Raw genomic sequence first — 27,087 nt, 5'->3', positions numbered from 1 at the left:
GAAACCTATTACACTTATTTTGTAACCTTTCAAACAAATATTTTGCTCCTGAAGCGATTTAGGGTTAATGAGACATAGGGTTTGAATCCTTATGCAACTGAGAATCATCTGATTTTCAATGTTAATCTAACTTATTCACATTTTATCTACATGTTTTAGCTTTATCAGTTGGAGTAGTTTGTGAAGACTATATATTAAGTTTGATTTGAAAGCATCATGAAATAAGCTCAGGTGGGATGAAAATGTGGAAACTTTGGAGGGGGTTGGGGGGAGGGGTTAATACTTTTGCAGGCCACTGTATAATGATGTAATTATGTGTGGACAGAGGCATATCGGTCGACGGCGTGACGTCGAAGATTGCCGTTGTAGTTTGTTCCAAACACCCACTCCTGACGGAAGCATAATTCCCTATCCCTTTAGCAGGGGTCAGTAAAAGCATTTGTACTATGCCAGGTACATAGTGCAAAATTTCACTTCATCTTCACAGCTGACTTGTAATACAGTCTCCCACCACCACCAGGTGGAGCTACACGATACATGTTTATATGGAGAATTTGCTTCCCCCTTGTGAACGTGGTGGGGGAGGGGGGGAAGATGAAGGTGGCATCAGAGGTGGTATCAGCCAGCATCAGATAGCTCAGAACCTTGGCATTCTGCTTTCTACGGTCAATCAGGTGATTGTGCAATTCACCAGCGAAGGCAAGGAATCCACAGCTTCCCGTTCTGGTGGATCTGGGCCCTCAGAAAGATTTCTTCGAGCTGTCAAGTGGTCTATTGAGAAAACTCCCTGTTGGAAGGCAGCAGATGTTTCAGAGGAGGTCCAAGTTAGCTCAAGAACTGCCATGCGGTACCTTCATCAACTGGGCTACTATGGGAGAGCAGCAAGGAGAAAACCTCTTCTTAGACCAGCCAACATTCAAAGGAGAAATAAGTGGGGTGACGCGATGGCCAACAGACCCTTGGAATTTTGGCAAACTCATTTTTTTCAGATGTCCCAATTTGCTCAATTTTCTAACAGTGGACGCGTACGGTCTGGAGACTTCGCAGTCAAGAGTTTTCTTTGAACCTATTGCAGCCAACTGTCAAACATGGTGGTTTTTCAGTGATTGTGTGGGGAGCAATCTGGAGTGCTCGAGTCAGTCAGAGCTTGTGGAGTGTGTTGGCAACATCAACTCTTGGATATACATTTCTATCCTTGAGGATGGACGTCTCTCTGTCTTCTCCATTGGTCATATGGTTAAAAAACTATGCTCTATTCAAAGAAGATGGAGGTCCATGCCACACTGAAAAAAAGACAAAAGAATGGCGGGACAAATGGAATTAAGTGACTTCCATGGCCAAGTCAGTCTCCTGACATGAATCCCATTGATAGTAGAGCGGATAAGCACAATAATTGTGCGTTTTATGAGAAAAAGCATGAATTTTCTGACAGTTAGTGAATACCATAAGGTTTATTTTCAGATGTGGAGGGAAGTCAGATTTGACCTCTGAGGACCGTGACAGGTCAAATCCAAGATGGTCACCAGTCTACCAGGTCTAATGTTCAAACGCGTTTAATTTTGGAACTAAACACTGTAAAAAAAAAAACATTTAAAGGTGTCATTTCCAACTAAGTTTGGAATGGCCATTCGTTTGGCGATACTTTTGAGATCACCAGGAGCCAAGGAAATGCATTTTTTATCAAGGTCCACGTCAAATTACATTAAAAACTTTTGGACATTCTTTTGGTAAAGACAATGGATTGGACCTATGCATTATAGTGAAACTTCGCTTCCATTTTGACACGAAAGGGATAATAATATAAAAATTAACAGAATAGTCCCATGCTGCTAGTCTATTTAATACTTTATTAATAGCAATGATGATGATGGTAATGGTAGTGATCAAAATCTAACCGCCTCCAGAACAGAAGCACAGTGCAGTGCACTTGAGCACAGCCTTGGCACACTTGCACCATCCAGTGCATCCTTTCTCACAGCGACAGCGGATCAATTAATGGCACGATTTTGATGCTTCGGGGAGAGTGGTCCAAAGCGGCTGCCACCCAGTTGTTTCCTTTGTCCAGCCCCAGTCAGATGGCTCTGGCATCACTGGTCCAGGACCAATGCCTGGTTCCAACAGTTGGCCTGGTAGCAAATGTACTTGATGTGCTGTTTGAGTGCTGCCTGGGTTGGAGGAATGTTCTCTAGAGTTCTAGACTTCTGTGTGAAGAGCTGTTTCCTGGCATGATTCACTTTCGTGCTCTCACTGGTTCGGTCGTACATTAGCACCACAAATCGCTCCAGCAGTAACATTGATCCTTCACTGACCTCACTTGACATGCATAGGAGTTCATTGAAAGCATCATTCACCTCTGGGAAAGACTTCCACGTTTCCCAGGCAGTCTTCTTTCCTCTGCCAGCGAATGCAGATACAGTGTCACACCCGGTGAAAGCGTGAAGGACTGGGAGAGTCAGACAATGTGTTGGATTCATTGTGGCAACCATTTCGTGAACAGCTATGTAACGAAAGCTTGACCCGACACCAAAGGCAACCCACAGTTCATTTGGAGCTGTCTTGCTGAATGATGCTACAGCCAGTACTACCACATCAGTATCAACGGTACGTATGGTCACCTTCTTACACCCCTTTTGCACAGCATCTGCCACATGCAGAAGTAGACGAGTGTCGGCCTCCTCCTGCGAACATGGGGCAAGGTAGGCCAAGTATGACTCAGCCAGAGAGCAAAGGACTCCACTTCCATCTGTTGCATACAGTTCCTTGCCCTTTGCTAGAGGAAGATGAACAACTACACGTGACAGGAAAGCAAACAATTTGGTTTTGTTATCATCGCATCGAAGGAAGTCCTTCCAGTACTTTGGCATCACAGTAGAAGGAGCCACTTTTCCTTGTGCCCTTTCCCCTCTTCTGTCTTGTTGAGGCTTTGAGGCTGGCGGTAGGTATACATCCCAGACAAGGTCGATGTGGCTGCTTTTCTCAAGTTGAGCAGAGATGTATGGTGCAAACACTCTTTCTCCATACTCTTGAAATGTTCTTGATGTTCCTGGATTTAGCATTTGAACTTCAGCTGCACCATCAGGAATTGCTGCATCAGCCATAGGCACACTATTCTTTTTTTAGCAGATCTGATTCCAGGCAGCGAAGTAGATCCGATTGAACCCCAATCCGAATTTTCCCTCCAGTTGACAGAGCTGGTGGGGCTGCCTGGTTTTCATGGGAGAAGAAATTGTCCATGTCTCCATCTCGTGTTTGACAGGAGATGTACAGCCTCGAAAAGAGACCACAGTCACTCTTCAGTGCTGCGAGCTGTGCCTTCTGTTTTGACTTAATCTTGACCGATGGCCTACTGAACAGTGGCAACTTGTTCTTTGGAAGTGTTTGTGCGATAGGTGTTGTACATCGTTCCAGCCTTTCTCTCACAAACTTGGTGTACTGCTCCTCACCAAGAGTCTCGATCCTTCTCACAGTTTCAGCCACTTGGGTGTCCACGATGTCCCTTGTGTCAATGACTAGTAGGTCTTGACTGTGTTCTAGAAATGGATTCCCCATCTCTTCCAGCACTGTCATAAGTGCCTTAACCTCCTTCAGGAATGCTGCTTGCACTCCAGGTTGCTGATCATGGTGATGGTGTACAGCAGGGGTCGGGAACGTGTGGCTCGCGAGCCAGGTGTGGCTCTTTTGATGATTGCATCTGGCTCGCAGATAAAATTGGAGTTTGAAACTTTGAAAGCCCAATATTTCTCGCGGAAGCTTTACCTATAGTTTGAATGGTGTCGTGCTTCATTCACGTGCACAGCTGAACTTGCCAGAAGGAGAGAAGAAAAAACGCCTCCGAATTGGCTGAAGCGGTTTTTGTTTCGTCCAGTCATGCGGCCGAGGTGACTCGTGATTTCGGTTCCTCCGATGACGTGCCGCCGCCGACACGCGTAGCGGAATTCATCTCGACCAATCACGCGCCACCGCTGAGGTGACAGCATCCCAGAGTCGGCTGGCCGCGCCGCACCTCTCGAGTATATAAGCCCGTGCACAGGCCAGCCAGACTCACTATTTGCCAAGCCTCTGTTGGGTCAACATCTCTCTCTCTCTCTCTCTCTCTCTCTCTCTCTCTCTCTCTCTCTCTCTCTCTCTCTCTCTCTCTCTCTCTCTCTCTCTCTCTCTCTCACTTGCTCAAAGCTAACCCTTCGACGAAGAAGATTGCGAAAAGAAAAAAAGATGAGGAGCATCGTACATTTCAGGACGAATGGGCCGAAGAATTCGCCTTTGTGGAGAGAGCAGGTTCTGTGGTGTGTCTAATTTGCAATGACAAAATTGCATCGATGAAACGGTCGAATATAAAGCAGCACTTCAACACACGCCATGCTACCTTTGCATCAAAATACCCTGTGGGAGACAGCAGAAAGAAAGCGTGCCAAGAGCTACTGAGCAGGGTCCAAGCCAGCCAGCAGCAACTCCGCGTATGGACCCGGCAAGGTGACTATAATTCCGCTCGCTTTGCTGGATCTTTAGCAATAGTGAGGAACGGAAAACCATTCACAGATGGCGAGGATGCTAAAACGTTCATGCTGGATGTCGCCAATGAACTTTTTGATGATCTTCCAAACAAAGACAAGATAATCAAACGGATACAAGACATGCCTCTGTCGGCAAGAACTGTTCATGATTGTACCATCATGATGGCAAACCAAGTGGAGGAAACGCAAGTGAAGGACATAAATACAGCGCCGTTCTTTTCCCTGGCTTTGGATGAGTCAACAGACGTAAGCAATTTGTCGCAGTTCAGTGTGATTGCAAGATATGCTGCTGGTGATACACTGCGCGAAGAAAGTCTTGCTGTTCTGCCAATAAAAGGGTCCACAAGAGGTGAGTATTTATTCAAGTCTTTCATGGAGTTCGCTCTAGAAAAAAAATCTACCTATGGATAAACTTATCTCGGTGTGTACTGATGGTGCTCCGTGTATGGTGGGGAAAAACAAAGGATTTGTGGCGCTTCTCCCTGAACATGAAAATAGACCCATCCTAAGTTTCCATTGCATTCTACACCAGGAGGCACTTTGTGTTCAGATGTGTGATGGGCAGCTTGGCGAAGTGATGTCGCTGGTCATTCGTGTGATCAACTTTGTTGTTTCCCGAGCCTTAAATGCTCACCAGTTTAAAACACTGCTGGATGAAGTTGGAAATAACTATCACGGTCTGCTTTTGCACAGCAATGTGCGTTGGTTGTCAAGAGGGAAGGTGCTTAGCCGTTTTGCGGCTTGCCTGAACGAAATCCGGACTTTCCTTGAAATGAAAGGGATTGAGCATCCTGAGCTAGCCAAAACCGAGTGGCTCCTCAAGTTTTACTATCTCGTGGATATGACTGAACATCTGAACCAGCTCAACGTGAACATGCAAGGCATTGGAAATACAGTGTTATCCCTTCAACAAGCCATGTTTGCTTTTGAAAACAAGCTGGAGCTCTTTATCATGGATCTTGAAACAGGTCGTTTACTACATTTTGAAAAACTGAGACAATTTAAAGATGCATGCACAGAAAGTGAGCCCACTCAAAACTTTGATCTCCACCAGTGAGCTGGCTTCACATCCAGTCTCCTACAGTCATTCAAAGCACGCTTTGGAGAATTTCGTGAGCACACTCGTCTTTTTAAGTTCATCACCCATCCAAACGAGTGTTCACTGAACACAGCCGACCTGAGTTACATTCCTGGTGTCTCCGTCAGAGATTTTGAAGCAGAAGTGGCTGACCTGAAGGCCTCAGACATGTGGGTGAATAAGTTCAAGTCACTGAATGAAGATTTGGAAAGAATCGCACGACAGAAAGCGGAGTTGGCGAGCAAGCACATGTGGACAGAAATGAAAAAACTTCAACCCGAAGACCAGCTGATTATCAAAACTTGGAACGCGCTTCCTGTCACATACCACACACTGCAGCGTGTGAGTATTGCTGTATTGACCTTGTTTGGATCTACGTATGCATGTGAGCAGTCATTCTCGCATCTTAAAAACATCAAGTCCAACCTACGATCACGTCTAACGGATGAAAGCCTCAACGCTTACATGAAGCTTAACCTCACCAAGTACCAACCAGGCTACAAAGCCATCAGCAAATCCATGCAACACCAGAAGTCCCATTAATGGTGAGTATTATAACAACATTATTTAAAATAATAAATTCAGAGGCTTATTATACTCACATTTAGTTGAATTCAGTCTTAAAATATATTATATGGCTCTCACTGAAATAGATTTCCAAATATTTTGCTTTCATGGCTCTCTGAGTCAAAAAGGTTCCCGACCCCTGGTGTACAGTGTCACCAGCACCATGCTGTTGCTTTGTGGCCTGTTGCTCAAACTCTGTAGTGATCCTTGCAATTTCTGGCCCTGCTACCATCCAGCGTCTGAGTGCTCCAGGATTGCCAGGCAGTCCAATAGCCCCACCAGAACCTTTGTCCATTGCACATCCGCCTGAAGCACACCCTCTGAGGGGCTAAATAACTAAATTCACCACAATGACACCACTCGGTATTCATTTGCAAATTTCAACTGATTGCTTATTTTTTGATAAATTTTTACCTTGACCTAAATTCATTTCCTTGAATTCTGACATTCTCAAAGGTATCACCAAATGAATGGGCATCCCCAATTTAGTTGGAAATGACACCGTAAATGTTTTTCTGTGCAGTCTGGTTCCAAAATTAAGGACGTTTGAACATTAGACTCGGGTGACTCGTGGCCATCTTGGATTTGACCTCTCACTTTCCCCTCAGGAGTCAAATCTGACTTCCCTCCACATTCGAAAATAAACATAATGTAATGGCCTAACTATGCTAGAAATTTCATGCTTTTCTCATAAAATGCACAATTTGTTACAATATGAGAGCTTATCCACTGTTCTTTGTCCCAAAGTCGAACTCTTAACAGAATCCTTGCACACACGATGTTATGATCACTTGTTAGTAGTTGCTGTCCTGTGTCACCTCCTTGCCCTACCATATTAGGATCTTCTTCTTTCTTTAGCAGCCAAAATTATTCCCAAATTCCTGTGTGGTTGGTCCAGAGGAGTTTTTGGCCCAAGTCTTTCACAAACTAACTGGCCAGGGCTGACATTTGATGAAGTAGTCAGGGCAGGAATTTGGAATTTGGCCATGGCGATAGCTCACCTACTCTTCGTAAAGGACATCATAGGATCTATAACATCCACCAGGCACCAACTAATGCCAGTAGATGGGACACCAGTTTACGATTAATCAGGGATGACACACACATTAACGAATCACCCTGCCTGTGAAACACTGAGATGGCAGTTTATAGCCGAGCCGAGATTCGAACTCATGCTAGACAGCTTAGAGGGGAGTGTGTGTACCTCTACGTCATCCTGCTAACCCCACTACCGTATCACGATCATTACTTCAAAAGAGGTCGAACATTGCACTCCCTCCCCCCTCATGGCCTTATCCACAAACTGGTTTTAAAAGCAATCTTGTACTAGATGTAGGAAATCCTCATCTGCTCCACCCTTCCTCTGTTCATGGACCCAATCAATTCCTGGCAAATTAAAATCTCCCTTAATCAACACAATTCCGTTATCACACACCTTTCTGGTATGGGACTTCTTTCCTCATACCAGGAGCCCTCTCAAAGCATTCCACAAGTATTATGATTATATATATATATATATATATATATATATATATATATATATATATATATATATATATATATATATATATATATATATATATATATATATATATATATATATATATATATATATATATATATATATATATATATATATATATATATATATATATATATATATATATATATATATATATATATATATATATATATATATATATATATATATATATATATATATATATATATATATATATATGCAAAACAACGTAAAACAAGTGGAGGTACATTCAAAGTACACCGCCCCCATGCCAAATAAATAAATAAATCCTCCAGCGTGCGTCATTGCCGGGCGCGAAGGTGCCTGCTGATACCCCCGTGCAGCACATGGAGAAATAATTTGGAGAGAGAGTGGTGTACAATAATTAATCAATTAATTGATTAACTGCAGAATTAAAATAAATAAATAATAATCGTAAAATAATTAATTTCGAAATCAATTGGCTAATAGCATACTTAAACCATCATTATTTCAACCCGAACCTGTAAGTTTTTGAAAATCAAGCAATGAATAGAGTTTTTTTTATTTAATACCCTTTTATCACCAAATCATTCGTTCACCGTCATGTCCAAATATCAGTTTCCAAGCTCAAAAGTTGCCTGAGATATCTGCATTATGCATTCTTGATTTTTGAAATATTCTATTTAAAATTGTGAACATTCACATCTTTCAGCAACAAATGCAGGCTTGCATAGTTTTGCGCCATTGTCATTTGAGCCACCACCACCACCATTATGTGCAAGGAATTCCCATCAAAAAGTATATTTTCCTTCCATCAAATCAAGCTAGGAAAGGGCTCAACATTCAAATGGCGTATCAGCCAGATTTTTCTTTTCTTTTCTTTTCTTTCTGCCAAAATGAAGATGCCAATTGGGGGTGATATCCCTTGATTTTTTTTTTATGGTTCCCGGCAAGAGCCATTAATGCGTTGAGTCTTGGTGTCTGTGGTGTCCCACTATTTAAAGAACAATTCTTCCACCATTTAATTTTTCTGTATTATTTAAGGTTTTCAAATATTTATTTTTTTGAAATTTTCAATTATTTAATTTTCAATTATTATGGTTTCTGGAGGGAGGCATTAAGCACATTCCGTCTTGGTGTCCACAGTATCCAGATTTTTGCATAACAAAATTGTTTTTTTTATTCATTATGAGGCAGAATTTCAATTGCAAATTGGCAAATATTATGAGTTGGGTATACCGGGAACCATCAGCAATTTCCAATACTAAGTTTATTTTTCATTTCAACATCAAAATATAATTTGCCGTAAATATGCTTATTTCACAACTTCCAGGAGTATCTGCATCCATTTAAAATATTTTAAACAGGATTAAGTACTACCGCCTCTTGTTTTTACTTTCACATATATAGGAGATTGGCTACAAGCTCAGGGGTATATATCAGGGCATTTTTCCTTGAAGGAAAACCATTTAACATCATTCCCCCTTCCTCCCCATCCCTTAATATCTTCTTTGAGTTTAGTTTGCCTGCGTGGCACCAAGCTGCGCAACAAATGCCTGCTTCCATTCGCTGAAGTCAAACGCTTCCACGAGGCCTCCGAGACATGCTTTTCACGAGGTGGAACACTAATATTTCCTCGTGATGAGGAGGAAGATGAAATGCTCCAGAAGTACATACGTGAAGCACTACCAAGTAACTCTTTTTACTGGCTTGGGATCAATGACCTGCAGGATGAGGGTAAGTATGTGGACGTTGCAGGTGCTGTTGCGGAATACACACCATGGGAGAAAGGTGGGGAGCAGCCAGCTAATGGGCGTAAACTCAACTGTGTGCGTGGCTCCCTTGAGAACGATGGTGGATGGGCAGTGGAGAACTGCCGTGAAGAGTACCCCTTCATATGCGAGTTTACCATTCCATGAGTGGTTGTTGAATAAAGTGTTGGATTTTAAATGCTGGGCTAGCTTGGTGAGGCGGAGTGCATCCTGCAACTACAGCTCTATTTGGTGAGATCATTTCAAATAAGGTTGCATGCACCAAATGCTTGATGCAATATCTATGGTAGTTGTATTAAAACAGTGTAACGTTTGTAATCAGGCTGCTTTCGAACCCCGAACATTTGAGCCTCACACTGCCGCCGATATTGACATCTGGCTTTCCATTTTTTCCATGCCTGGTGAGAGGGTTGCTTCTGATCTTGCCTCCAACACAACCATCTGATTATGGAAAAAGTTTGGAAAGGAATGAAAGCAAGGTGGTAGAAAGTTTATAAATTATAAAAAGGTGTGAGATGGAATGAAAAAAAAAAAACCAGTGTATCTTAGATAAAAGCAAAGGGGTTTAAAATTAATGTCAGGTTGTAAGGGCCATAATGTGTTGACATTTAAAGTTGGAGGAAATTGAGCACTTCAAAAAGGTTGAAAGACAAACCTAAAGATATATATCAAATGCATACCTACGCAATAGAACAACTTTAATCACGCCCCTCCAATGCATTTAAGAACCTTCCGTACTTTGGACATAATAATAAAGGCACAAAACACATAGGAACGTAATGAAAGCAATGGTACAGACTTAGTACAAACAAAATCTGAGATAGTTATCAAAATTGTTTTTTTATCGATACTATTTTATGTATTAAATACCAACACCACATTGTTATACCACAAGTAAAAACACCAGCTGAGTAAGACTGCATATTTCATGAAAAATAATACAACTTTACATCATACAAATGTGTTTGCATCTCGTGCTGTATGCTTGGCGCTCTTGAGCAGTATGCAATAAATACAACCCTGTGCATCTCAGATGGTCACCTTCTTTTGACCTAAAGATAAATTTACAATTCAAGCGATTTAAAGCTACTGCAGTGAACAAACGAAAGAGATATACCTTAATGACAAAACTTATTCCATACTGTACTTGTCATTAAATGAGCTTCAAAAAGAAAGAAAGAAAAATAAAATAACCATGAGAAGTAAAAAGACTTTCTGCTGAACAATAAAAGTTTTGGAGCCTGAACCGTAACTTTTATTCCCATTGCACCAGGAAACTCCCAAAGAAGTAGAACTACTACTCGTTTCATGTCTTCAGATGCATTGGTGAAGCAAATCATCCTTGGCCAGGGGGCACAATCCTGGATGGGTCGCTACTCTGACGCAGAATAGTGAATGACTCGTTCTTTGCAATAAGTTGGTACTCATTTTGCCAACTTCTGAAGGATGATAGGCTGAGTCAACCAACCTGGTAGTATTTTAATGGCACGACGAGCTCAAACTCAGGATCCAAATATGTTATGCCAGCCACCTTAACCATAAAGCCAACACCAGGTTTCAAATCCCCACAAAGATTGGAAACTACATTGAAAAAGGACCGATATGCACAAAGTTTCACCAGAAGGCCAGTGGAAATAGAGAGAAAAGCCATTCAACTCCCCGCTACATTGCATTTAGACTGAGAAAAGAAAAAGAAAACAGCGTAACATGCCAGCATGTTGGGTATTGCAATGATAATCCATGCATTTTAATTTATTATTTCCATAGGTAAAGAGAAAACAACATAGCACTATTCCAAGTCTGGCAGAAATAAAAGTACCTTCCTTTGACCTCATCTCCCAAAATGCCGGCCAAACTCGATGAGCTTGCAAGGTGGAGTTGTCACCAATAATGGTGTCTTCCATTTGTAACTAAAGCAAGCCCTTTAGTCCATGTTGTTGTCAGTTAACTTCACCTTCATCCTACTGAGAAATGCCTTCCTCAACAGGTGGTAAGTCATATAAACCCTGTTCATCCATGGGTAAATCCTGAAGCTCACAGTCTTCGAAGACGTTTCCATTCACTGGTGAACGGATAGATGCCCTTACATATACTCCGTCATCATCTATCACCTGGTAAAATACACACATGTACATGACATGGTATGTGCTGGTCACTTGTTACAAATAAAAGACAATTTTTTTTAATTACTTTTACGTTATGTATGTTTGCATAGCATTAATCAATCGCTATAACGGTTGTGCCGACAATTTTTTTTTGAACTGGTGAAAGCTCAATACCCTGATTTGGAGATAATAGCTGCTTATCTAAGTGAAATAACACCATGGCCTACTCCTTTCAAAAGTTTTCAATGTCTACAAGAAGTACCAGCTGACAGGAGAGCAGGAGAGTCAGCTTGACATCCACTCAGAAGGATGGTGTATATCTTGTAATGCACAGTCCTGTCTGTGAAGCACCAGGATGACATTTTACAGTCTTATTCTCTTGTGTCACAAACTGAACCCAGACTATACATCTCGATATCCCACCATCGAGCTACCCTGCTACCTTTTGCCATTTGCATTGATGGCTATATAATTGTAATAAAGTTGTTACGATGGTGCAGTAGAAGTGCATTTACCTTTGGACTCTTTAACCTGGGTTTGATTCGCGACCAAATTACAAATTGTTGGACTGGTTGTTTCACAAGCAAGGTATTGCACAACAAAATGCACCGTACCTTGAATGGGTATTAAGCCGGGTGTCCCAGCTGTGAGTATTCGTCGGTTGACGTAAAAGAGTTAGACGACTTATCGCCGACACCCTGAACAATTCCACATTAAATCGGCTCATCCAACGTTACGTCCGGCCAACCAGTTTGTGAAAGATTGGGTCAAAGCCTTTCCTTAGCCAACCCGACAATCACAATCAAAATAGCACTAGCATGTTCAATTCCAAGTCATTATACAAATCTTCAACCTGCAAGATTGGGTTTCAATCCATGAAAATGGTAAGGTTACTTTTCATCCTCATTTGAAGCCGAAACATCTTTCACTTCCTAAGAATAAAAACTCTTGCTTTTGATTTGCTTGAACTCTTCACCTCAATTGGTTCAGATTCATGAAATGGTTTCGTACACAAATAGATGGTCTTGGCCTTGCTCTTTTTCTTCTCGTATACAAAGTCGAGGCTCACGGAAGAGCGAGAACAGAATGGATGATTCACCGAAAGATGCTATTTGATTGGGTGCTCTTTATTCAGAATCTGATTTTCATGTTTGCAAAGCATTTTCTCAAGTTTTTGCAAAATTGCTTCGTGTTTATTCTGGATACACCTGCTACTTGTATAACTGTAATGAAAGGTACGCATCAAATTCAGAGCGCTAAAGGAAGCCGAGAGGGAAGGGGTTTCTTTCTTCCAACATATATCGGTTACAGGCATCTTCTTTTTTCCTACAAACTCTGTTTGTGATTCGTATCCATGGATGCATATATGTTTATCAATTCCATATGTCTGGAAAATATCAGCCATCTCTTATCCAGTTATTGGATAATACAAGAAAGGATGCCAAAAGAAAAGGTTATGTGGTCCATCTCTGATCAGCGATAAAATTGTCGGATTGCTGCTTCGTCGTCGGCACTCATCATTGAGTGGCGTCCTTCGGACGGACGTCAAAACTGATGTTCTGTCTGTTCCCATTACTCAGTGGACATTAAAGATCCCAGTCTGTCAATAAGAGTCAGCGAGTTAGAGACGGAACCCTGAACAAATTTCTTGCTCTCACATAGAGGGGGCACTGCAACAGCAATGCAGCCATGCTCTCAACAATGATGCAAACCAGCAGCCATGTGTTGCACGAAAATAAATGAATGAAGTAATTGTTACTGTGAAAAAAAGACATCCCTGAACAAACCAACATAATTCAAACAAACACACAAACACTTACTTCATATATACAAGAGTCCGTTTCTCCATCCATGCTTCCATGTTCACCGGTACCTTTGGGATTGTCCAACCAACCACGGTAAGTACTATTATTCACCGAGGTGGGAGATTTTCTGCGCTTCCTTCACACATTCAGGAATGACAAAATCATGTTTATTTTTTGTGATAAAAAAGTGCTTCAATTTGACAAGATGGTTGGCCAGGTTTTTAAAGTTGCTAACATCGTAAACCTCCGTGTGGATTGAGGTTAGGGATTGCAAGAACAGCAAGATACAGTACTTGTTGGATGTGCTTAGAGTTTTGGCATGAGGGCAGGAAAGTGGGGGTTATGAATGGATCAGAAAGGAATGTGGTAAGACAAGAGTAGGGATAGATTGGGTCTGTGAACACGGAAAGGGCAGAGCAGAGGAAGATTTCCTAGATCTCATCATGCTCAGGAGAGCATTTAGCGACAAATGGCCATAAAAGAGTGCAACGATACCATTGACATTTGGAGTAAAGGATAGTAGTACAAGGCTGTTAGTTTTAAAAAGGCAAACGTTGAGGGTGTGATAGGAGTAAGGTGCTCTAGATTTGGATAAACTAATGAGACGGCAATCTGCATCAAAAAAATTGGGCAACCCTTCAAGGAGCAAATGTTCAGCAACACAGAGCAAGTATATTCCAGCAAGGTACAGTATAAATCCATCATAGGTGTAAAGAGATAAGGGTGGTTGAGCAGGGGGTCAAGGACCGTTAAGGTGAAGCAGAAATTATAATTTATTCGGTATAAAATAACATGACTCGAGTCTGACTAATATCAGTATAGGACCTCCAGTTCGGGGGTTGTGGCACATGGATGTCTGATCGACATTTGCTCATTCCAGTTCATCTAAGCTACATTCCCCAGACCTGATGCATTTTGTTTTTATTTTAATTCTTGTTTTTCTGGTTGTGTTTTTCATCACATTTTTATGTCCCAGACCATAATATCTTGTGTTTAATTGTCGAGTTCATGTTCCCTGGCATATTCGGGCCTACTGGTGATAGTCGAGTTGTGCTTCTGACAGTTTTCTTTGTTTGTTTGTTTGTTTTAAATTATTATCCCACAAGCCTCGTTTTCGCCCCTTTTATCCCAGGTATTGTTACTTCTGATGCCTCAGCTCAATAATTTCCCTCAGCCACAAAAACACAAACATTTTATACAAACAAAATACAAACAATATCTTAACTCTGAAAAAAAAACAAGAAAAGAAAGAAAGAAAAAAAAACAGCAACAGCATCAAAAAAACAAACAAACTATATTTCCCATGCTCAGTTACAGCTAATCCTCTATCCCTTCTTTTCAATATTCCCAAACGGAATCTTCACTGCATAAAATATCATCATCATCATCATCATCATCATCGTTTTACGGCCGTTTCCATGCTTGCATGCGCAAGCCGCAGTTCACCTAATGGCTGCTTTCCAGGCTGCACAATCCCTTGCTAGCCCTCTTACTTTAAGATCATGTTTCAGCAACACATCTGACATTTTCCTCAGATGGCCTTTAGCTCTCCTTCCATTCACATTTATACACCTCTACACATGGCTGCTCGCCCCCATCCTTTCCACATGTCCGAGCAATCTCAACTTACCCCTACGCATAACCTCAATAATGCTTTCTTTACCTAACCTATCTCTTCATTCCACAATTGATTTCCTGTCCTTCAGTGTCACATCACACATCCACCTCGCCATTCTCATTTCATTTCGTTCACACCTCCGTTAATCCTCCTTTTTGATCACCCATGTTTCACTACCACGCAACATCACGCTTCTGACACAAGCTGCATAAAGTTTTCCCTTTAATCGGAGAGAGGTCCCTTTTAATGTCAATAGGGGTAACAACTCCCGAAACTTCCTCCAGCCACTTCTAATTCTTGCATTCACTGCTACCTCCACACCACCACCGACACCAATCATATCACCAAGATAACAGAATTTATCTACACATTCCAGAGATATATCCCCATAAACTCACCTTTCCGCTCTAACTGGAACCACTTGTTTCCCTGCGCAAACAGCATATTTGAAGTCAGGAACCACCTGCAGTCCATCCCTGATGCCACTACACCTCTTGTGCACCCAGTAGTTGCAGGATTTACACAATATTGAATTGCTACCAACACCTTTTCTACAGACAGCACAGGGCCACCTCCCTCTTTTTTCCACACTTCCTGCACTCACACCACTAACAAGTACTTTTGTTTTCCCTGTATTCACTTTCAGTCCTCTGGCCTCCATACTGTATATTTACCCATTACCTCTTCCACGCTGTCAGATATCAGCACTAGGTCATCAGCATACAGAGTTCCCAAGGTCAGCCTCCTCTAAATTCCTGTGACACAGCCTCAAGAACCATCATGAACAGGATTGGGCTCAAGACACCCCCTGATGAACACCCACTTTCACTTAAAAATCCTCACTCTGCACTCCATTTACCCTCACAGAGGTTTTTGAGCCATCATACATTGCCATAACTATCCTAACTAACCAATCCTGTGCACACAACTTTGTCATAGACCATTGCACCACTACCTGAGACACCCTAGTGAATGCATTCTCCAAATCCACAAATATAAAAGTGCAGTTGTCTCTTCAAGATATTTTCCCTGTAATTGCCCAACTACAACAAATGCCTCTATCATGACCTTCCTGGCATGAAACCAAATTGCATTTCATGTATATCAACACTGTCTTATCAATTTAGTCTCTTCCTTTAAAAGCTCGTCATAACATAGAAGAAAAATACAACAGCACTCGGTGGAGTGCATACCTCCACCAGGGTGCACAGTTTATGTTTTGTATCTCACCGATAGACGGATCTGGATCCGGACCTGAGCCAAAATCGAATTGGCTTCTTCTTGCCACCTACCCAACTCGTCCATCAAGTATGGTTCGACTCTGTACACAACTTTTTGAGATATCCTGCTATATATTGTTTTTGGCCTTATCTCTCAATGTTGAAAAATCACTTTAAAAATTACAGTATAACAAGACGAAACATTTCGTCCTTGTTACACACCCAACCTGATCCTTCCAACTTTGTCGGAATCAGTCCATGACTTCTTTGTCTGAATCCATGGGATATCCTGTTCATAGATAAACAAACAAGAACAAGACATCGTGCAGAGCACGATACTTGCAAAATGCACCCCCTCTCCAATGGTTGCTATGGATACATCAAATTGTCCATTTCATTAAGATTAAAATGGACAATCTTAATAAAAGCTCAGGTCAATCAGATGAAAAAAAGATTATTTTTCAGATTGAAATTTATTTTAGAATTTTGACCTTGAGTTGACCATAAAAATAATTGGTTTCCCAATTAAGTGATGCACTATTCAAATCTTGTTAATATTGCAAGTCAATCGGATGAAAAATTATGATTTTAGAAATTTGACCTCAAGATGACCTCAAAATCAATAGGCTTCTCAGTTGAGACGACCTCTACTATTTGGAAAAAAGTTTAATGACGATTGGTTTAGAATTGTGACCTGCAGGCAATAAAGACAGACAGACAAACAGACAGAATAACAAAATTGACTGACCAACATACTTGAAAAATCTTCTATTTTGCATGAAACAAACAAGAAAGATGCAAAATCTGAAAAATAAATTTGAAATCAAAAAAATAATTGGTGGTCGAATTCAATGACCAAATATGCAACTCTTCAAATTTCAAGTCAATCGGGTAAAAATTGACAATTTTAGAAATTTGCCTTACGTTGAACTCAAAAACAATTGGTGGTTTAATTCAGCAACCTGGAATTAAAATCCTCTTCAAATTTCAAGTCAAATCAGATGAAAATTGAGGATTTTTGCAATTCCCACCCAAGTTATTGACCTTTGGCCTATATCGACCTTTTGACATCAAAAACAATTGGCTTCTTGCTTCTTCCATTTGGAGAAGTTTAATGAAGATCGGTTTTAAAATGTGACCTACAGGCAATTTGAGAGACAAACAGACCGAATAATACACGTATTTTATATACCAATATATATTTTTTAATATATATTTTTTATTTTAATATATACCAATATATTTTTTGAAAGCTTCGATTTTCACAAGTAACAGACAGACAGAAGACAGACAGACAGGGATGAAAACATGCCTTTGGTAATAAACGCTTCAAAATGCATTTTGAAATGCCTTACTCTGCTTATTGTTCTGCCAGGAACAAGCCATTAATTCTTCTTCTTAATAATCAAAACATCTTCCATTTCTTTTTCACATGGCTTATTTCCCAAAACGTCTTCACTCCTAAACACTTAGTTCACCCAGCCTCCTCTTTCACCTATAGTTGAATTTCCCTCTATTTCTTCGACTAAAAACATTCTTACCACCTCACCCATGAAGTCTATCACGGGCTATCCACTTTGGGAACACTTACATGTCCACTTTGCAGACGTTGTGTACACATGACAACAATTCCCCATTCAAGTCCATTCATGGTGTCAAACCCCTCCATGTCAATATCCTTCCTCCACCATCTGCTTCCTCCTCATCCTACTCTGTCTCTGCTTCTGCTTTCCCTTTGTTGAAACCACCCCCTCTCAGCTTCCCCCTCAAGGGTTCTTCCCCGCTTCTCTCACTCCTGGCTTCGCCCCTTTCCTGCTTCCTTCCACGCCACACACTCTCCTTGCTCCTATTCACATTCCTAAATCCCATCAGGAGCTTCTCCTCACGTCCCCAACTGTATGGACCTCAAACATCCGAGGTTTCTGCTGCAACATGATGGATCCCTCAATCCAGGCTGCTGCCAATAAACCAGACATGTCTTCAACAGAATCCTTCCTCCAACTTCTTTGCATCTCTCCCTGGGTATCGTCTCCTCCGATTTGATTGACCTCAACCCCGTCCTCGCGGCAGTGTCACACTGAACATCAAGAACTCCATTTCTCACTCTTACACCTTCCAAAACCCAGGAGTACCTCTGGCTGGGACTTCCCCTCCACTCCCAACTCATGTCTATCCATGTTGTACGATCCTCCAAACAGTGATAACTCCATCAAGTTCTCTCTCAAACATGGACCAACTTTTAACCACTCATTCGAACACTCTCTCTTTCCTCACATGTGGTGATTTCAATTGTCACCATGTTAATTGGCTTGGTGTTGGTTCCCCTCCCACCAGCCATGGCACCTCAGCAAAGGACTTCTATGACTCCATGGGACTCACTTGATCTGTAAACTTTCTCACGCAAATTTATGTGTTTTGTAAATCTTCCCTTCTGGAGTTTGTGATGACCAACTTCCCCACCAATGTATCTTTCTCTTCCTCTGCCACAATTGGTTCAGCTGATCATGTACTTGTGAAGGTCAACATCTCTCTAACCATCTCAGACAACTTCAGTGCCGGCGAGCCTGGCAGTTCCATCAGGCAGACTGGCAGGGACTGCAAGCAGCCATCTCTCTTCAGGGCTGGTCTCCCGCATCTACTGCCCCTGATATCAACTCAGCCTGGGAATTCTTCCACAGAAACTTGCTCTCCCTTCTGCACAGATTAATCCCATCTCATCGTAAGTTATCCTACCCTTCTTCGGTCTTCCCACCCATAGTACAAGGAATCGTGTGATGAGGCAGTTTCTCTGAAATAACTTGCCTTCTCTTCGTGGAAGGTTAATCCGACCGAAGGCAATCTCAGTGCATTCCAAACAGCCTGAAACAAGTGTGTGTCCACTCACGAGAGCCAGAAAACATCTGTCCAACCTCAAAAATGAACTTCCAAACTTGTCTCACCTCTAAATCCTGGTGGCACCTCAAGTCTGTCTTGAGTGTACGCTCCCCTTCCATTCCTCCCCTCTCCTTAAATGGCACCCCAGTCGATTCTCGACTCTGCTCGTGAGATTCCCTCATTTTCTGTCTGTCATTCCCTCATTTTACCCACCCTTCCCAGTCACACCCAACTGCTTAGGGAGTCTGTGAATTTTGCACCTGATAAGGTACAGATGTTTCTGACAACCCTCGACTCTGACATTGTAATGGGACCAGGCATTGGCTCATGGGTCTTAAAAACCTGCTCCACTGCTCTTTTTTTATCAATATTATTTTTGTATACATAGTCTCGGTTTGTGGAAAAGCTAGTACACAGAACGGATCAAGACATAACAGCCAAAAACATGACGCATGCAACGATGCAAAACAAAACAGGTTGCAAAAGGAACAGTAGTGAGAGGATGGAAACACAAACAGCAGAGTTGAAGGCCAAGATAGAGGCAGACATCCACAACCAAAGGGTGTGGGCAGAATGGGGGAGGGGAGAGGCAGGAGAGGATGCATGGGGTGGATAAGATGAATACAGAAGGAAACTTCAACAAGGAAATACTGGAAATTTGCATGGAAGGATTGGTATTGGCTGGGGGTTAATGAGGGTAGAAAAGATCATGGTTTTGGATTGGGGATGATATAAGATGGTGGTGAACAGCTGTCTTGAAGACCTGGAGGGAAGAATGAGATTGAAGAGTTCTGCTCTCTTGCACTCCCTCTCTGTGCCTTTGTCACCCTGTCATTGTGCAAGGTCATCTTCCATCTGCTTGAAAATCCACCATCACTGCATTCCATAAAAATGTGCAAAATGGATCCCCTTGACAGACCGATTTGCTTACTTCTATTCATCAGCAAGGTCATGGATTCCATCAATGCAGTTGACATAAAATCATTCCTTTTCTCAAATGACCTCATCTCAGATCACCAATATGGATTTTGACCATCTACCTTGGACATGCTGCTTCTACTCTCCAAACGATGGATGGAGGCCTTCAATACCATACATTGGATCAGGCCCATCCCTGGATATATCTCGAACTTTCAATAGAGTCTGGCATCCTGTCTTGCTCTCCAAACTATCTGCCTATGAAATCCAAGGGCAACTCCAATCTTGGATCAATGACTTCCTCCACTTTCGTTACCAACATGTGGCCATCAACAGAATCTTTTCTTCTCCTCTCCCCATCAAAGCTGGAATGTTCTAGGTCCCATCCTATTCCTCATCTTCATTATTGATCTCTCTGACTCTCTGGAAAATCATCTTTGTCTCTTTGCTGATGACTCCACCCTCTGCCGTGACATTCCTCATCCTTCAGACGTACTGGCCGCAGACGCTTCCCTCTCTTCAGACCTTGACAAAAATCACAAAATGGTCAAAGCTACTTTCTCAACAACCCTTTTGAAGAAGTTCAGTCAATCAAACTCTTGGGTCTCGCTCAGCCATGATCTCTCTTGAGCAAACCACATTTCAAAGTTGGCCTCCAAAGCCAGTTGCTGGTTGGGTGTCCTCCATCATGAAAAGTCCTTCATCATCACACCTGAACTCCTGTTCAACTACAAGGCTTTCCTCCGTAGCTTGATGTTATACTGCTCTCTTCGCTCAGCTGGCACCGCTGCCTCACACCTTGCTCTGCTTTACGCCTCACATGTTAAGGGGAACATGTGTCCCCGTCAGGATGTTCTCTTCTGCAAACTGACAGATTCATATACAGCACACACTGTACTGTTTGACAAAGGATGACTGATGGTTTCAATGACAGTTTTCTTTTGGATTAACATTTCTCATGTTCTCCTCCGAGGACGTCCCTTGGGATACTGTAATCTCTTAAAGCAGAAAATCACACTGAAGCACACAATTTGGTGTCAGTCTGTCTGACCACGATACATTCGGTCGCTTCTTATCCAATCTCAACCAAACTTGCCATGGGGATTAAAGGTCACATGCCAGAGGTTGTAGTGACTTCATTTGCTCCCTTCCCCAAGGAGGATTTCCCGCTTTGGACAAACTCCATGTTAAGGTGTAAAAATATCTCAACATGGCTTTCATGGGGCACACTTAATGGGAGTTAAAATTATTACAACCACAAACTAGTCAGTCAATTTCATCCAACGCACGATTACCCTTTCAAACAGTCGCTAAAAACTGGAAGAAGTTTGGAGGCTACCCGACTTTGGAGGCTTAAAGCATTCTACGCTCATCGTGTCCCCCACAGAGGAACAGATTAGAGCAGTCTCAACCTGCTAGGCTTCTAGGTAAGTGGCAATGATCTTTCGCGAACAAAGCTGCTTAAATGAATCTTTCCACATGAATGATGAATCTCATTACCTGTCCGATTTTTAAAAGTCATCAGGTTACATGTCGACTGTATTTGGATTGTTTACAACATATCTCAGGAGCCCGTGTGTGATTTCTCCTGGTCATGGCTTCAAGTGTGATGTGCAATATTGCCACGGACACCCTTACAGCCCAATTACAGCCTTTGTTTTACGTATCATTAGCATTGCTCAAGACTCAATGGAGAGAAATTTGGAGAAAATTGGACATATTTATGCATGGGCTGTGTATCAGCTGTCAGTCACTGGTCCACACACCAACCGGAAGTAAAAAAAAAAATATTATAATCAGTTGTCCACTTCACTTGTCAAGTTGTGGCCAACTTCTGGTAACATTCATGAACAGACTTCTCCAAACATCCCGATGCTGCACTGCTTTCCAAAGCTCTGGCAGAGACAGCTTGGTTGCAGCATTTACCCCATCCATCAGGGGGGGGGGGGTGTTCCATTAACAGATTGCTATTGCTTGCCAAGCCAGCCATTCCTCATCATCCGTTTCGTTGGAGTGCTTAACATTAAGCGATCCATTTGGCAAGCACTATACAAACCGATTGGTAACAGAACACACCCCAGGTGTGTACAAGGTCTGCCTCCAACCATACCCAGCTTGGTTGACTTCTCCAGACTTTCGTTTCCTGCACGTATGATGAGTCCAAAGCATGACAGTTTCCGTTTTAGCATCAGTGCTTATAATGTGCAGTGGTGCAATTTCTTCAAGCATTCATTCGTTCGTTCTTCTTGCAATTAAAATTAATCTCCAACACATTAAAAAAAAACTGTTAGTCTCCTTTCCTTCCTTCATCGCTGTCCATGACTCACAGCCAAACATTGCAACTGGAAATACCAGTACATTCACCGGGCTACTCTTGGTTTGTTTTGTCACATCTTTGTCTTTCCACATTTTTGTGCATCCTGACATTGCTGCTCTCGCCCCCAGCACGAGCCGTGTATTCACTTCCGCTCCATATTCTCTACCAACGTCAACTTTCGAACCCAGGAAGATGAAAATTTCCACACGATAGCTTCCCAATATGAACACGTTGATCTTAATCTTTCTTTTTTTTCTAATGTTTAAAGAAAGACCATCTTTTTCACTTTCCTTCTTCACTATCTGCAGCAGTCAAGTCCTCCATACTTTCTGCCAACAGAGGAGCATCGTCACAATTGACAACAGAGTACCTTAGATTGTTGGTACATCTTCCTCCAATCCTGACTGGATCAAAGTTATATATTCCTCGATGTCATCAAAGTTACACGTTTCGTCAAAAATTATTATAACCACAAATTAATCAATTCCGTCTAATGATCGCGGCACAATGATAATGATACCAACACGGGTTGACAGGATGGCCGAAATGTACACACACTACCCTCGAAGCTGTCTCGCCTGGGTTTGAATCCCGACCAAGCTATGAACTGTTATTCTGGTGTTTCACAGGCAGGGTGATTCATCAGCGTGTGTGCCGTCCCTGGGATCCACATGATACTGGCATCCCATCTGCCAGCATAAGTTGGTGGACCTTAAAGATCCCACTGTGTCATTCACGAAGAGTAGGTCAGCTGAACCCTGAACACATTGCAAATTCCTGCCCTAACTTTAGTCGAACATCAGGCCTGGAGGAGAGCTCCAAGAAAGCAATGCAAAAAAAGCACGCGACTCGAACGATGGAAACTGAGAGATAGGGGCCAAGGTAACTGTCCATGAAAGAACCAAGACAATCATCAGTGAAAGTGCAACTATTGTATTCCAAGGAAAAGGAAAAGGAAAAGTTGTGAATATTCTACATGATCAAAGTGTGGGGAAGGGAAGGTCATGTGGGATATAACTACACAAGTCATGTGTTAAAGTTGGCCTCCAAAGCCAGGGGCCGACTGCATGATGGAGGATGCCTGGAGTCTTGGAAGCTGCGAGCAGTTCTGAATTTTCAAGAAATTGCTTGTCTATGAAATGAATGCCCAGTCAGCAGCTGGCTTTAGAGAGCAGCTTTGCTAAGTGGAAAGAATATGGATAAGCACCACTTACACATTTTTAAAAGGATGACTTAATCGGCTGATCATTGCATATGACGCGACAAACAAACCCAAAGAAATCAAGATGGATTGGAAATATAGACTTGTGAGAAACTCTGGTTTATAATCATGGATATATTTTTAGTTAATCCCAGTTAATGTGAGATGAGGTTTTCTTTTATTTCACTCAATGAATGACGGGACGTTTGCACGTTATGCCACACTTGGTAGCTTATGTAATCAGAGCAAATATGGGGAAAATATCTTACCTTCTTTTGAGGCAGAAAATCCCAAAAAGGATTAACATTAGTACGAGCAAGCCGACCAGACCTCCGATTATTCCACCAATCAGAACCCAGTCTGTGTCTACAAAATGAGAGAAAAAAAACAATAATAATAAACCAGAGATTAAATGGTAACATTCAATGGAGAATGCTTCGACTATTAATTTAAATAAACAGCCAAAGCAACAACAAGAAAATGGAGAAAAAGTTAGCAGCAGAACACAATATTGAACGAAATGTGTTAGGTATTACATAAAAACACAGGAAGACGAGAAGGGCACTCAGTCGAGCACGTACCTCCACAACGTAATACCTGATCCATGAGAACATGTCGGGCCCAAGACATTTTTGAAATATCATGCTCTACAGCACGATATAGTTTTTGGCCCCAACTCTCAATGGTGAAGAATCACTTAAAAAATTAAATAATTCTCGTATCCAGATCCAGATTCGGTTTGGATATTCACTGCAATCAATTATTCACTATTCTTCCTTGCCAGACCCCCAACCTGTCTACCAAGTTTCATCCGAATCCGTCTACAACTTTTTGAGATATCATGCTATATATCATTGTAAGCCCTATCTCTCAATGGTGAAGAATCACTGAAAAAAATTCTAGTAGTCGGATCCGGATCCTCACCAAAATTGAATCAATTCTTCCTTGTCACATCCAACGTCTCCACCAAGTTTCCTCTGAATCCGTCTACAACTTTTTGAGATATCATGCTATATATCATTGTAAGCCCTATCTCTCAATGGTGAAGAATCACTGAAAAAAATTCTAGTAGTCGGATCCGGATCCTCACCAAAATTGAATCAATTCTTCCTTGTCACATCCAACGTGTCCACAGAGTTTCTTCTGAATCCGTCCACAACCTTTTTGAGATATTCGTGCTATATATTAGTTGAGCCCCATCTCTCAATAGTGAAGAATCACTTTAAAAAAAAAACAATAAATAATTCTCGTATCGAGATCCAGATCTTCAACAAAATCTAATCAGTTCGTCTTTGTCACACACCGAACCTGTTCACAAAATTTCATCCGGATCCGTCCACAACTTTTTGAGATATCTTGTACACAAACAAACGGACAGAAGCGGGTGGAAACAATCTCCTTCACCTTCGGTGGTGGAGGTAACAAATAAATGGGTCAGAGAACAAACCGAATCTCAGGCTATCTTAGAAATAATCAAACTCAGGAAATGGAAATGGGCAGGACACACAATTATCAAAAAATCAGATACCAGGTCAGGTCAGGTATGGGAGCATGTGCCAGAACAGCACGTCGCTGCGTCCACTTTCCGTCGGTACTCCAGGGGCCTCCGTCTGGCCATCCCCCAGGCAGATGCCAGGCCCATCCCCATCTCCTTGAGATGGTGGTCAACCTGCTGCAACCATGAGGCACGTGGTCGGCCCACTGGCCTCCTCCACTCATGAGACTCCCTCGCTGAGAGAATCTGGTGAGCAGGATCAGCATCAGGAAAACGAGCCACATGTCCATACAGCCACAACTGACGCTCACGGACTATGCAGGTAACAAATCTCATCCGAGTCTCTCTCAGCAACCGCTCGTTGGACACAAAATCCGACCAGCGATAGCCAAGGATTCTCCGAAGACACCTGGTACCAAAGGAATTAAGTCTCCGTCTCAGATCCTTGGTCAGAATCCAAGTCTCGCACCCATAGAGCAAGACTGGAAGTACCAAGGACCTGAAGACTCGGACTTTCGTCCTCCCGCGCCACACCCCATGATCCAGTGAATCCATGACTCCCCAGGCCCGACCCAGACGTCTATTGACCTCTGACACGCAGCCAGCAGAGACATGAATATCACTGCCAAGGTAAGTGAATCTCTCCACGACCTCAACATCCTCACCACAAACAGACACAGACAGGACAGCAGCATCCAAGATGTCACCAAAAGCCTGGATCTTAGTTTTGACCCAAGAAACCCATAATCCCAGCAGCTCCAACTCTTCATTCAGCACCTCGTGGGCCCCCAAAAGGACGTCTAAAGTCTCCGCAAAGATGACTGCATCATCTGCAAAATCAAGGTCCGAGATCTTGACATTCCCAAACGATGCACCGCAACTTGATCTCTCCGACATCCTCCCTAAAATCCAGTCCATACAAGTGCTGAAAAGTGTGGGGGCAAGTACACATCCCTGACGAACTCCAGTAACAACTGGAAATAAGTCAGAGGTGGTACCACCACACTTCACAGCACTCTCAGAACCAGAGTAGAGTTCAGACATCAGATCAATCAGTTTTGGTGGCACCCCACGAAGACCAAGAATCATCCAGAGGACATCCCGATTCACTGAATCGAACGCTTTACAGAGATCAACATAGGCTGCAAGCAGCCCCTGCCGAAACTCTCGTCTGCGTTCAGTGAGGACACGAAGAGCAAGGATACGGTCAATCGTTGACCTCTTTGGTGTAAAGCCTGACTGCTCTGGACGCTGGTGCTCAAGCAGATGGTGGCGAACCCTATCGAGAATTATCCGAGCAAAGACCTTGCCAGTCACTGAGAGCAGCGTCACCCCTCGGTAGTTGTTGCAGTCTTGGCGATCACCCTTCCCTTTCCAGAGAGGGACAACAAGGCCCCTCTTCCAGTCAGTTGGGATGATGCCTGTGCTCCAGGCAGAGCACAAAACTGCATGCAACGACACGAGTGCAGCATTTCCACCAGCCTTGAAAAGTTCGGCATGGATACCACAAATCCCTGGAGCTTTGCCCCGTTTCAACTGGTTCACCGCAGCCCGTTTTTCCACAAGCGTAGGTGGACCACAGTTGATTCGAGGGTCAGCAACAGGGATTGTAACACTCTTGATGTCCAACTCGACAGCTGGGGGATCAGCCTGGTACAACCGCTCAAAGTAACTGGCCCAGCGGGCCTTCACTTCAGACTCCTCTGTCAAGAGCCTACCACTCTCTGCTCGAACTGCAGTGCTCCGAGGGATGGGCTTGGATGAACGTAATGCGCGAATTCCCCTGTAAGCGGGACGAGAATCACCTGTCCACAGGTGATGCTCTACCCCCTCACAGATTCCTCGCACATAGGCCTCCTTGTCCACCCTCAGTGCACGTACAGTTTTACACCTCAGCTCCCTGAACAGCTCAGCTCTGCCATTCAGCCTGGCCCTGTGACTCTGGTCAATGGTATCCAGTGTCCCTTGAGAGACAAAATTCTTCTTTGCCCTGCGGTGAGTTCCAAGACATCCACCGGCAACATCAAGGATGGTGGTCTTAAAGGTGCTCCACAACTCTTCAGGACCCCCCAAAGCACCCAGACCCCACAAGTGTCAACTCA

At 42.7% G+C, this 27,087-nt stretch overlaps 2 protein-coding genes across 2 annotated transcripts in view; one reads left to right on the top strand and one right to left on the bottom strand.

The window, feature by feature from the left end:
- CLEC3A (C-type lectin domain family 3 member A) overlaps nt 1-10,464 on the top strand; it is a 33,919-nt gene extending 23,455 nt beyond the window's left edge. Inside the window, exon 3 of the mRNA XM_085887903.1 lies at nt 9,182-10,464. Within this exon, the coding sequence (XP_085744029.1) occupies nt 9,182-9,579 (398 nt within the window). The 3' untranslated portion in view covers nt 9,580-10,464. The remainder of the gene's footprint in view (nt 1-9,181) is intronic.
- Nucleotides 10,119-27,087, bottom strand: part of CDCP1 (CUB domain containing protein 1) — a 43,855-nt gene continuing 26,886 nt past the window's right edge. Inside the window, exons 6-8 of the mRNA XM_085887902.1 lie at nt 23,760-23,856; nt 13,358-13,478; nt 10,119-11,543 (exon numbers count right to left, since the gene is read on the bottom strand). Coding sequence (XP_085744028.1) covers nt 11,394-11,543; nt 13,358-13,478; nt 23,760-23,856 — 368 coding nt within the window. The 3' untranslated portion in view covers nt 10,119-11,393. The remainder of the gene's footprint in view (nt 11,544-13,357; nt 13,479-23,759; nt 23,857-27,087) is intronic.

The sequence above is a fragment of the Eptatretus burgeri genome, chromosome 7, assembly GCF_056783735.1.
Source record: "Eptatretus burgeri isolate ZD-2024b chromosome 7, Ebu_testis_v1, whole genome shotgun sequence".
Taxonomy (NCBI): domain Eukaryota; kingdom Metazoa; phylum Chordata; class Myxini; order Myxiniformes; family Myxinidae; genus Eptatretus; species Eptatretus burgeri.
Note: the sequence above shows the minus strand (reverse complement) of the source record. Positions and strands in the feature narration are given on the sequence as shown.